Below are 12432 nucleotides of genomic sequence, written 5' to 3'. Positions count from 1 at the left end.
TGTGAAACTGTAATTGTAGTCCATCATCGTATATCATCATCATCATTTAAATTGGTTTTGAAATATTTTATGAAATGTTTAACGAGCATTAGTGAATTAATAAATTACAGTGAAACCTCGTTAAGATGTTTCTGCAGGGGACAAGGAAAATGAACGTTTAGTGAGAAAACGTACTACTGAATACATAAATAATAACTATCCAACAGGGATATGGAAACACTAGATACGGGTACAGTGAAACTCTACAAGAATAGAGTATTAAAATAGGTGAAAAAACACGAGAACAAATATGAGAACTTATTCAGCTGGTGCTTATAACATAACACCATAGCTCCTCAATTAAAGGTAATCATAGAATGAGTGAACCTGGAACCAGCTATCATACCCAGGTAAAAATGGCTGACCTGACCGGGAATTGAACCCGGGCCCTCCGGGTGAGAGGCAGGCAAGTGAGACCGCGAGGCCGGCTTCAAAGATTAATTACCGGTACGTGACATAAAACTTTACATTCAGTTTTACCGGGGAAACTTTCGTCAAATTCCTCTGAAAACTTCTTTCAGTTCAGCAACTTTGACCAGCCAAACTCTCTGACAAATCTAATACCCGTAATGCCAAGCTAAACAAAAATCGACCACAAGTCGTTTTTACTTCTCTAATCTAATAAAATAAAGCACATTATAAACAAAAGCACCGAACATGATTGCAAAATACCTTTTTTTCTTATCTTCCATTGTAATTGTCACCAGTATACTGTTCGTAGTCAGTTTATGGAAATCTTGTACCACGTAAATTAGACCTACATCGACTTAAAAGGTTATGTTGAACTTGAGAACATGGTTTTGAATGTTAGTATCGATGCTCACGTTCTCGAATGCATTATACTCATTTCTGCCCGTCACTAATCACAATCAAATTGGAAAGAGAAAAAATATCATTAACACTTCCGAAATTACGGTTATTACATAAAATCAGCTTCAAGGTCCGCATCGCACTTCAATAGATTCACAATTAAATATTTATTTATTTTCCACCTAGTTGATACAATGATTGCTTAAGGCAATTTAATGGTTAAAAGTAGTACATGTTTTGTACATTATCAACATCTTCAGCCACATAACACTGTTTAGATGAAAAATACATAAATTGACAAAGTAATGCTTTAGAGGAAGTGTCCTTAAAATTAACATAAGATTGACAACATTACGGTTATTCGCGACCTCGAGCTCAGCTGGAAAGCGTGCTCGCTGTACAAGTCAGTACGAGTGCGGAATGATACAAAGTTTTTAAATGTAACATACGCAAATTGCAGTTTTTATAACATTTTAATGCAAAAACATGAAATTCCAAGTCTTACATTAGGTCCAAAACAGCAATAGGCAATTCCAAAATCTCCCATGGCTTTATGTACGTAAGGTGCAACATCTGTTCTGGTCTCGATAACATAATCGTATACGATAATATGAAATACTAAATTTGTGTTGCTTAGGAGCAGTTTTGATTCCTGCCTGAAAGCCCAGTGACTATACAGTGCCCTGAGGGAAGTGCTGAAAACCTGTTTGGCGATACACTAAATAAAATTTAAAAAATAAACATCTAACCCTGGACATAATGTAGACGTTTTGCAAGTATGAATATTTGAAGAAACTCTTTCCATTTTCAAGTAGAGCTGCCGAAATGCACTCTGTCTCTTTCCAACTGTTGTGGACACACTCTGCTTTATGATTTCCGAGGATTCTCTAAACAATACCATCCGAATACAATGCTAAGATGGTCTCTTATGTAAGTTCACCGCTGATCGCTTTTCCAGTACAGTAGGCTACTTCCTCAAATTACCACCGCAATGACGGGACATTAACAGCAAGATCCGTAAGTATGCCATAGCTGTCCTTTCATGAGATACAGTTTCTTGAAATACGGATGATCGAGAATTTAGCGTTGATAGGACTGAAATTTCTGGACGGCTGATCCAGGAAATAGTTTCTTCGAGGAACAGATAATGCAGGATTTTTACAATGTGATTTAATTAGGGTGCTCACGTACCACGTAATTTGAACGAATAATACAGGAAAACGTAGTTTCCAGGAACGTATAATCTAGGTTCTACTGTAAACACGAAATACATTTCTAACTTCTGAAGCACAAGCACAAACAGGCTCATTGTGTTATTCTGCAGTTTCACTGCTAACCAGCAAGCAAAACTGAGCAATTCTGAGGCTTGCTCCCCAAAGGTGTAATTTATGCTGTGAATTTCAAGAATTCAAGGCCTTTTCCAGTTATCACGGAACTTCGGCGAGGGCTCTTACCTGAGTTGGAAAACATGTTCCTTCCGCAAGGTAAGATTTTCAGGGCTAGGAAAAATGTGATCGTACTAAGCGGTAACAGCGAAAATTCATGACGTGATAAGTGAGGTATTTTTATATAGATTTAATACGATATGTATTGGGAGTTTGAATTAACAACATGCTAAGCAGGAAAACGTGTTAATGAGGAACGCATTAAAGAGGGAGGTTTTACTGTACATACATTATTTAATGGAGTTTTAATTACTGTTCCTTACTGATACATGATGTAATTGAGTAGAGTGAAGAGTGGGGAATCTGTATGAATAAGCTAAGGTACAATAAATTATTTGTGAAAGCTGTCTGGAATGAGTTAAGATACAAGTACGTCATAGGTAGTGTGCCATTACACTACTCCAAAAGTGAAGTTTCAGTTTTTGTAATATGTCACAGAAATTCAGAATGATGTAATATCAAAAGTTATATAATCATGATGGCAGTGAGAAAGACAAAAACAGGGGACTTGGATTGTTAAGAAACTCAACATTGTGGAAAGGATAAGAAAATGACCGACTATCTTTGCGAATAAGTTGTAAGCTTGTTCAAAAGAAAAATATCAAGAAAAGAAGAAAATTTGAGGAAAGAACATATTAGCTACAAGAAAACACTGAAATAATGCCTAATATATCAACATATATTCGTAAAACGCATTATATCCAATTAAAACATTTAAAAAAATTTGGAAGTCTGCCAGTCTAAGACACCAAGAGCATAATATCAACCAGAGAAGCAATAGTTAGGGACAACACAATATAACCGCAAGTAAGTTTATAACGCAAATCCAATACAGCACATATATTGAATTTATAGCACACATTTTGGAAGTCTCAGATAAAATAAGGGACCAAGCAAAGAAGTTTTAAAATGATTATAATTGTTACAACAGAAGGCCTTGATTGTAATCATATGCAACCGCTGATCTCTCATTATTTTTCTGCATTTCTGTAATTGAGCAAGACGACACGATGATGAATCTATAAGAAGATGGGCAGCGGACTACCTGGAGTGACCTGAGCTGAAATGTGATGGGCCAACTCCGCGGTTAACATCTGCAGAACCAGCCACGCAGTACAATGATCACTCCCAACAACGCAGAATGAACAAGACATAAATCGTCTCATAAGCTAAGCAAAAGAGATAAGTTTCTTAACTAAAAACATGTAGCTTAGTAGATGTTATTTAGAGCATTTAATTTTTAATCAAAGTCTTGTTATTGTGTCGTTTTAATCTTCAAAATTAGCTTAAATATGTTAGATTCTCGCAAATGATTTCTCAATAGATTGAAATAAAGGGAATAGATAGTGTTCTAAAGCAATATAACCAAACCCCAGTTAGAGTAATGCGCAAGCCAAGTAATGTTATGCCATAGGAGACGAGAAGTTTTGACAAGAAGAGTATTTTATGACACTATAGTTTCCAAATGTTAGGTTAAAATGAATGTAAGTGATAAAGACTGACAATGCATGAAGGAAATACATGGCTATTATAAGATAGGATGTCAGAAGTTAAGGAAATGTCAACAGACAGAAGAGATATTAATACGATTTGAGAAGACATTGATCCGATAATGAGAATATACAAGAAAAAAATTACATATGCATCAAGAGAGATGAATTGTGAAGAGTAGAGAATAATAATAATAATAAGAGGTATGAATAGGATAGAGGCATCTAGACTTAGATGGTATGGACACATGAAGAGAATGACAGAGGAAAGGATACCGAGGAGGATGCACGAAAAAGAGATAACAGGTAAACGGCCAAGAGGAAGACCAAGGGACAGGTGGATAAAACGAGTGTAAGAGTGTGTACGGAGAAGAGGAGAGGACTGGGCAAGAGTGACTAGGGAGAAGTGATGGGAAGACAAGAGCAGGTGGAGAGGCTTATGTTCCAAGCAGACCCGGCCAACAGCTGGAAACTGCAGATGATGATGATGATGAATTGAAATGAATATTGAAAAAAGATATAGAATTGCCGTATGAAAGAAATAAAAGATGAATTGAATAGGAATATGTGCTATGATGAAATAAAAGAAGAGATTGAGTATTTGAAATGTGTAATGAATCAATTGATGCAAGCTAGGATCATGTGCGTTCGTGATAGAACAATATTGTATTTTGTCCAGAATCCATGTGTTACGTTGATTGTGACAAATTTTAACCTTCATGGAATATTATACTAGGGTCATGCCATCAAACGATATCCCCATGAGAATGAATATTCAAGCACTTGGACAATGTAACTTAGGATTTCTTCTGGAAAATAAAATTTAAAAAAAATTTATTATGGCATACTTAGATTGATATGAAAGACAATTGCTACTGTATACAGTGAAACCTCGATTCTCAGTTTTTCGAGGAACCATGAAAATAAAACTTACAACACGGGAAAATGGAAAATCCGGGAATGAGTTAAAACCATCAACAATTTGGCTAAACATCACAAAAATGAAATATGTATAATTATAAACTAACAAAAACTCCTAAACCAAACCAAACTACAACCCCAATGGGCCTTTGCCTGCTAAGTGACCTCTGCTCAGCCCGAAGGCCTGCAGATTACAAGGTGACGCACGATCAGTGCGACGAATCCTCTGGGCCGATATTCCTGGCTCTTTAGATCAGGGTTGCCATCTCACCATTAGATAGCTCCACAAATAAAGGTAATCACGTAGGCTAAGTGGACCTGGAACCAGGCTTATATCCAGGTAAAATTGCCTGACCTGGTCGCAATCGAACCCGGGCCGTCTGGATGAGAGGCAGGCATGTTACACCGCGAAACCGCATTAATTACCGGTACGCAAGTTCAAAATCCCGATACTTTATATTCAATTTTACAGGGGAATCTTCGTCAGTTTCCTGGGAAAACTTCTTTCAGTTCAGCAACTTTGATTAGGCTAGCCAAACTCTTTGAAGAATCTAATAACGCCAAGCCAAACGACAATCGACCACAAGTAGTTTTTAATTCTCTCATCTAATAAAATAAAGCACATTAATACAAAAGTACCCAACATGACGGCGAAATCCCTTAATTTCTTAATCTTTAATTTGGTCTCCGGTATACTGTTCGTAGTCAGTTTGTGGAAATCTTGTACCGTGCAAATTAGGCCTACATCGACTTTTAAAGGTTACGTTGAACACGAAAACATGGCTTTGAATGCAAGTATCGATTCTTAAAAGTTCTCGAATGCATTATATTCAATTCTGCCCATCACAAATCCTATCAAATTGGAAAGATAAAAGAAATATCAAAACTTCAGAAATTACAGTTATTCGTAACCTTGAGGTCATCTGGAAAGCGCGCTCGCTGCACATGTCAGTACGAGATGGAAATGATACCAACCATTTAAATGTACGTGCGCAAATAAAACGACTGCGGTTTTTGGTATTTTAACACAAAAACATAAAATTCCTAGTCTTACATTAGGACCTAAACAGTAATAGGCAATCTCAAGACCTCCCATGGCTTTCTTTTTTAATGTAAGGTGCAAGATCTGTTCTGGTCTCGCTAACATAAACATGTACGATAATATCAAAAATACTGAATTTGTGTTAAGAAGGAGCAGTTTCGATTCCTGCCTGAAAGCCCAGTTACTCTACAGTGCCCTGAGCAAAGTGCTGAAAACCTGTTCGGCAGTACGATCGAAAAACGAAAAAATATAAACATCTAACCCTGGACATAATATGGACGTTTAAGTGCGAACATTTGACGAAACTCGTTCTGTCTTCAAGCAGAGCTGTCGAAATGCGTCGTGTCTCCTCACAATTGTTGTGGCCACACTCTGCTTTATGATTTTCCGAGATTCTCTAAACAATACCATCCGAATGCGATGCTAAGATGGTCCCTTATGCAAGTTCACCGCCGTTCGCTTTTCCAGCACCGGCACAGTACTTCCTCTAATTATCACAATGACGGTGTGTTAACGCCATGATCCATAAGTATGCTGTAGCCGTTCTTTCGTGAGATACAGTTTATTAAAAAACGATTGATCGAGGACTTAGCGTTGATGGGACTGGAATTTCTGGACGGTTGATCTGGGAAATCATTTCTTTGAGGAACGGATAATGCGGGACTTTTACAATGTGATTTAATTACGATGCTCGCGGGACCACGTAATTTGAACGCATATTCCGGGAATACTTATTTTCCGGGAACGGATAATCGAGGTTGCACTGTATAATGATGTAGATGAGGTGATATCGTACAATATCTTCCAGAATGATATTTCCCTGAATGCTTTAATTAGTTTTACACGAGATCACATAAATATTCATTATTTTTGGCTCATTTAAGATTCAGTATGCCTTGCTAGGCCTAATGATTACTCTAGTGTATATATGATTAATTTAAGAGATGCTTTTGAATGTTATGGTCATTTTAATTAATTTTTAAAGCAAAGTTGTGCTGAAGCCTATGAGAAACTTATCACTTTTCCTGATGCTTATGCTGAGATACAACAAATATCACGAGATAATCCAACCTAAAACTTGATGAATATCATTTTAATGAAGTGTCTTAAGGAGAAGTAAGAATTTTGCAATGGACAGACAATGTTAGCTAGAAAATAATGGAGTAACTTTTGGTAACAAAACTTTTCCCATACTCAAATTGCATATATTTTCAGTTTTATGTACAAATATCGTATTGACGTCCGAAACGGGGGAGGAGCTTACGGTCAGCTGTTTCCAATATGGCGGCGAGACAGTGACGGGATTTATTAAGTGTCCAAAATGTCTTTGTTGTCGTATTCGCAACTGTTGAGAGTTGTCGGAGATCTCACGCGTCCATTAGTGGAAGGGGAAGAAATATTCAAGCGTAATTACTTGATATGTGTAGGTAAAAAGTTTGAAACAGAAAATGAAACTGGTGTTGCAGCGTTGTGTTTACAATCATCCTACATCGATTCAAAACCCCAAAAAGTTAATGTTGTCTTGAAGAAAGGGGATGAAAATGTGAAGTGCAACTGTACATGTAAAGCGGGTTTGTCAAAGAAATATCACCGTTGACACGCTAATTCACCTTAACAGTTAAGTTACTGTAATTTTCCACTATTAGAGGTTATGGAGTAATTTCTTAGCCAGGTGACGGGGGAGTTACCTGTTTTGTAAACTGTAATCTTGGGGAAGAAATAAAATAATAATTATACTAAGTAAATGTTATAAAGCAAATAAATCCTAGGTTTTATACAGGCTTATGTTGGAACAGCCCACATAATCTTAATGTTCTTCCATTTTTACCATCAGCACAAAAGTTAGAACTTAAGAACCGACAATAGTAAGTATAAAAATTATAACTACCTACAGAATATGCAGAGCAATGTTTGAAAATTATAATTTAAGAGTACTATAACCTCTACGGCCACAGCTGTTCGGGGTTGAAGAATACTTGGTTTGTCCAGTTCTACCAACTAATTAGGTTATGGCTTCTAATTTATGATGACCGGGCGAGTTGGCCGTGCGGTTAGGAGCGTGCAGCTGTGACCTCGCATCCGGGAGGTAGTGGGTTCGAACCCCACTGTCGGCAGCCATGAAGATGGTTTTCCGTGGTTTCCCATTTTCACACCAGGCAAATGCCGGGGCTGTACCTTAATTAAGGCCACGGCCGCTTCCTTCCCACTCCTAGCCCTTCCCTGTCCTCTCGTCGCCGTAAGACCTGTTTGTGTCGGTGCGACGTAAAGCAAAAAAAATAAAAAATTATAATAATAATAATAATAATTACTACCAGTTAATTACTCACATGTAGATAGTTAATTTACTGTCTGCTGTTATATATATGAAGACGTTTACAAAGAGCGGATTACAATCTATGTGCGGCACAGAAGTATTAGGCTACAAGTTTATCAGTATTTTTGATGTAGCTAAATCTTTGTGAATACAAATTAGAGACAATAACTATCAATGAGTACAATAAACAGTACCGGTTCTTACGCTGTGGAAAGAAGTCGTCTTCACGAGACTGCAGACTGCACACTGTCATGTATCGCGTAACGCGTTTTCCAATTGACAGCACGGAAGCCCATCTTTCTCTCTGAACTTTTTGTACAGGAAAGTAGTAAAGAGATTGTGCACCCGTTTTATACGATTTTCAACCGCATACAGAGCAGTACCTCCTCAAATTTGACAATTTTCTTTCTGTTTCCATCACAACGTCAATGCTTCGCCATGTAAATAAACCTCACCAGTCACTATGTTGCAGCTTCAACATTCTACCACGTGGCTGCGCCATCCAACTTTTCTGACGTCAATACAGTAAAACCTCGTTAATTCGAAGTCGTTGGGACTCAAAAATCGGACTTCGAATTACGTGCTTTCGAATTAACCGCCGATTTGCAATTCAAAAGTACCAACCCTTGCCGCGTTACAAAATATTCTAATGCCTGTTACTGCACGAGTTAACCTTGATTCACAGTTAAACCCTTCAAATGCCGTAGGGAAAAAATTCCTAAATGTATCTAACAAGGTGCATTTATTGAAATAATGCTCTTGGATAACGCCGTATACTGTCAAACGTAACCTCACACCCGGGAAAAATAAAACACGATTCAAAGACAAGCAGTACGGTAATCTACTGTATATATGCACGACGCAATTTAAGCAAATATGTTATAACCTACTTGATTTAAGTGCAGTATAAAGCACTTGCACAGGGGAGCCAACAAGGCTGTCCAAATTGGAAACACATTACATCAACAAAACAAATTTTAAAAACCCAGACATATATGGGAAACACATGGCACCAACAAAACAAACATTAAAAACCCAGACATAATAGATAACTATGTACAGTACCTGAATAGTTCACATATGTTTAATGATCCAGTAGGGCTTTTTTGTCACACATTAGGCTTATTGCCTTTTAAAGAAAGAGTGTATGAGAGGTTGCTTCATCTTTTTTTTTTATAAACACTAGCTACAAACTGCTCCATATGGGCCATAGCCTTAATTGTAGCGACGTCAGCATCACTAGCACTTATCACTGAATCCAACACGGCGAGAGCGGCAAGTACATCATTCTTTGACGGAATAGTTGCCGCATGCGCCGTGTCTTCGTCGTGTTCAACATCAGCTGTAGCTGCATCTCCCTCTGGCGTCACGTGATCACAGCTGATCATCATGGCGGGATCCCGCTCTTCTGAAGTAGTCTCCGTACGGTCTATGGCGATGTATTCGGAGAAAGTCATACCGACATCGGACTTTTGCCGTAACTCCTCCCATTGATCTTCATTGTCGTCTTCTCCTTTTTCTACTTCATTTAACGAACCAAAACCACACTTGACAAAGCAGTTCTTGATGGTCGATGAAGGAACAGAGTCCCAGGCAACTGTCACACTCCGCATTGCATCAATTACGTTTCACTTGCGTATTTCTCCCGCCGGAATATTTCTAGCAACTTCCTGGAGAAAGTAACGCACCAGTCGCTTTCTGTAGGCACATTTCACAGATGAAATTATGCCTTGGTCTAGAGGCTGAAAATAGCTCGTAGTGTTGGCCGGCAGAAAAAGAAGACTGACAGGTTTTAAAATTAGATTATGTTTGTGTGCAGTGCACTGATCCAACAACAGAAGTATTTTCCTGTCCTGGCATGCCATTTTGCGCTCAAGGCATACCAGCCACTCCTCAAAAATTTTGCCCGTCATCCAGGAATTCTTAGACGACATATTTGCACGGAAAGTGCCTAATACCTTTAAAACATCGCGATTTCTCAAACTTGCCTATGATGAGGGGAGAAAGTCTCTCGCTTCCGTCCGCATTGCAACACAGAAGGACTGTGACCCTATCCTTGTAAGATTTCCCCCCATGGCACTTCTCTCCCTTAGAACCATAAGTCCGTTTGGGCTCGGCATTAAAAAACGATGCAGTCTCATCGGCATTGAAGATATTGTTCGGTGCATACGAATTGATTATGTGAGGCTCGTTTTCTCGCCAATTGTCTGCATCACTAGCGTTCACTGATTCGGCTTCTCCGCACACTGCCTGCCACGTGATATTGTGCCGTTCCTTAAAACGCTGAATCCACCCGTTCAAACACTGAAACTCAAGACTCATCTTCAGCGCCAGTTCATTTGCCTTCCCCTTAATAATCTTGCCATCTACTGGGATATTGTTTGCCCGAACATGCCGAAACCACTCGATCAATTGTACTTCCAAATCAGAGTGTTTAGCTCCTCGAATGCGCATTCGCTTTGCTGTATTTACACCCTGCATTTCCTGAGCTTCTATGCTCTCACGATTTTTTAAAAACGTTGAAAGTGTGGACACAGGAATTCCAAATTCTTTAGCTATTTCAGTTTTCGTCTTTTGTCCTTTGTCGACCTCCCTTATAATTTTCACTTTCTCGCTGAGTGTCTTTGAAGAATACTGACGCTTAGCCATCGCAACACAAAAAAAGGAACACATGTGCCCTAAACTAAAATATCGTAACAATAAACTAAAACACAGTATTAATAAAATATAACAACTTCGAAGTTTATAACTGCCCACTAAAACTTTAAATGAGTAACTAGAAGAATACAAGGTAAGGTAAGGGTTATTCTGCCCAAAGGCAGGTCCGAACCTCCACAGAGGTGTTCCTGAGCCGGAGTTTACGTGCGGTAGGGTGGCCAGTTCCTTTCCGCTCCTCCATTCCCTTACCCCCCACCAACAGTGCGTTGGCAACCCATCCAACTCCTGACCACGCCCAATGTTGCTTAACTTCGGAGATCTCACGGGATCCGGTGTTTCAACACGGCTACGGCCGTTGGCAGAAGAATACAAAAGAACTACGATTTCACTAGAACTTGGCAACTCTGAAGCACGCTGTAGACACACCAAACTCAAAGTGAAAGTGCGGAAAGATACACGTTCCGGAAGACGCGTTCTATCGTGACGCGGATAATTTTTAATTCAAATTACGTCGTAAAGTAATATTTTTAACAAATTGAAGGACAATTTCGAATTAAAAGTCTGAATTTCAATACTGGGACCAACGTTGTTCTTCGAATTACGAATTATCCATATTTCGAATTAAACAATTTAAATAACACGAGAAGCCGTACCACGTGTTTCTGGGAACGAGAGATTCTTCGAATTACGCGGCATTTTGAATTAACCGATTTTGAATTATCGAGGTTCTACTGTATATGATGAAGGTTAGCACATTTCAATGATGATTAACAAAATAATGATGAAAAATGTGATCACTGACAAATAACTTTAAACCCAATAGATGTTTACCAATCTATTAACTTTGAATGTTAATTTCATATTTTCATTCTTCTCATCCAAGATTTTTCTATATTTTAATAAATATTAGTGGTTAAGTTTCACTTGAGTCTTATTTATGGCTTACCATAGTAATATAAGATACCTTAGATTTAAGGGAATGAATCATTGGGTAATCATGTAAGATTGATACGTCGGATGGAGACGTCCATTGAGTCAACTGGCAGGTAATATATTACTCGGCGTATCGGCGTTATCCGGTGATCCCGTGTAAAACAAATATACCACCGACAACCCTGAGAGACTGGTCATGATTTCTTTTATGTGACCTATCCCGGACGTGGGAAGGGCGTAGTAGAATATGCGTGAATTAAGTGAATGCATTCCAAGTCAAGAACATATTATTTCCATTGGTAACTGAACTGTATTTTTTTTTCTTCACTTACGAGAGTATGGTGACATACTCCACTGAGCAGCTGGTGAATTATTTAGGGGCGATGCATGACAGCTCCAATGTGCTATCGACCGCTTACTCCGGTGAGCAACAGATTAGTAATCTATATATATGCACATATGTATATTATAAATATTATAAACAAACTTGAACTGTAGAGAGTCTTACCTTAGACAAATAGCTTTCCTCTGCAGGTTCTGCAAAACCCTTCTTGATGAAGTACTGGTTGACACTATAAGGGTTATCCAAACCATATTCATTTGCTTGAATCAGTTCCAATGAAATAACACCATGCACCACCGAGTATATCTAAATAAAACAAAAGTAAAATAAAAATCTTTAAACAAACTCTCAGGGGGAAATATTAGGTGACAAATCTACAAATATATGCAACAGTGAAGGTTGTTTGTATGACAAACGTCACACGAGGTTAACTAACT

General features: G+C 38.3%; 1 protein-coding gene across 1 annotated transcript in view; it reads right to left on the bottom strand.

Annotated features, from left to right (window-relative positions):
• spn-E (spindle E) overlaps window positions 1-12432 on the bottom strand; it is a 323333-nt gene that overhangs the window by 106186 nt on the left and 204715 nt on the right. The window contains exon 19 of the mRNA XM_067157868.2: window positions 12161-12301. Coding sequence (XP_067013969.2) covers window positions 12161-12301 — 141 coding nt within the window. The remainder of the gene's footprint in view (window positions 1-12160; window positions 12302-12432) is intronic.

The sequence above is a fragment of the Anabrus simplex genome, chromosome 1 (assembly GCF_040414725.1).
Source record: "Anabrus simplex isolate iqAnaSimp1 chromosome 1, ASM4041472v1, whole genome shotgun sequence".
NCBI classification, from domain to species: domain Eukaryota; kingdom Metazoa; phylum Arthropoda; class Insecta; order Orthoptera; family Tettigoniidae; genus Anabrus; species Anabrus simplex.
Note: the sequence above shows the minus strand (reverse complement) of the source record. Positions and strands in the feature narration are given on the sequence as shown.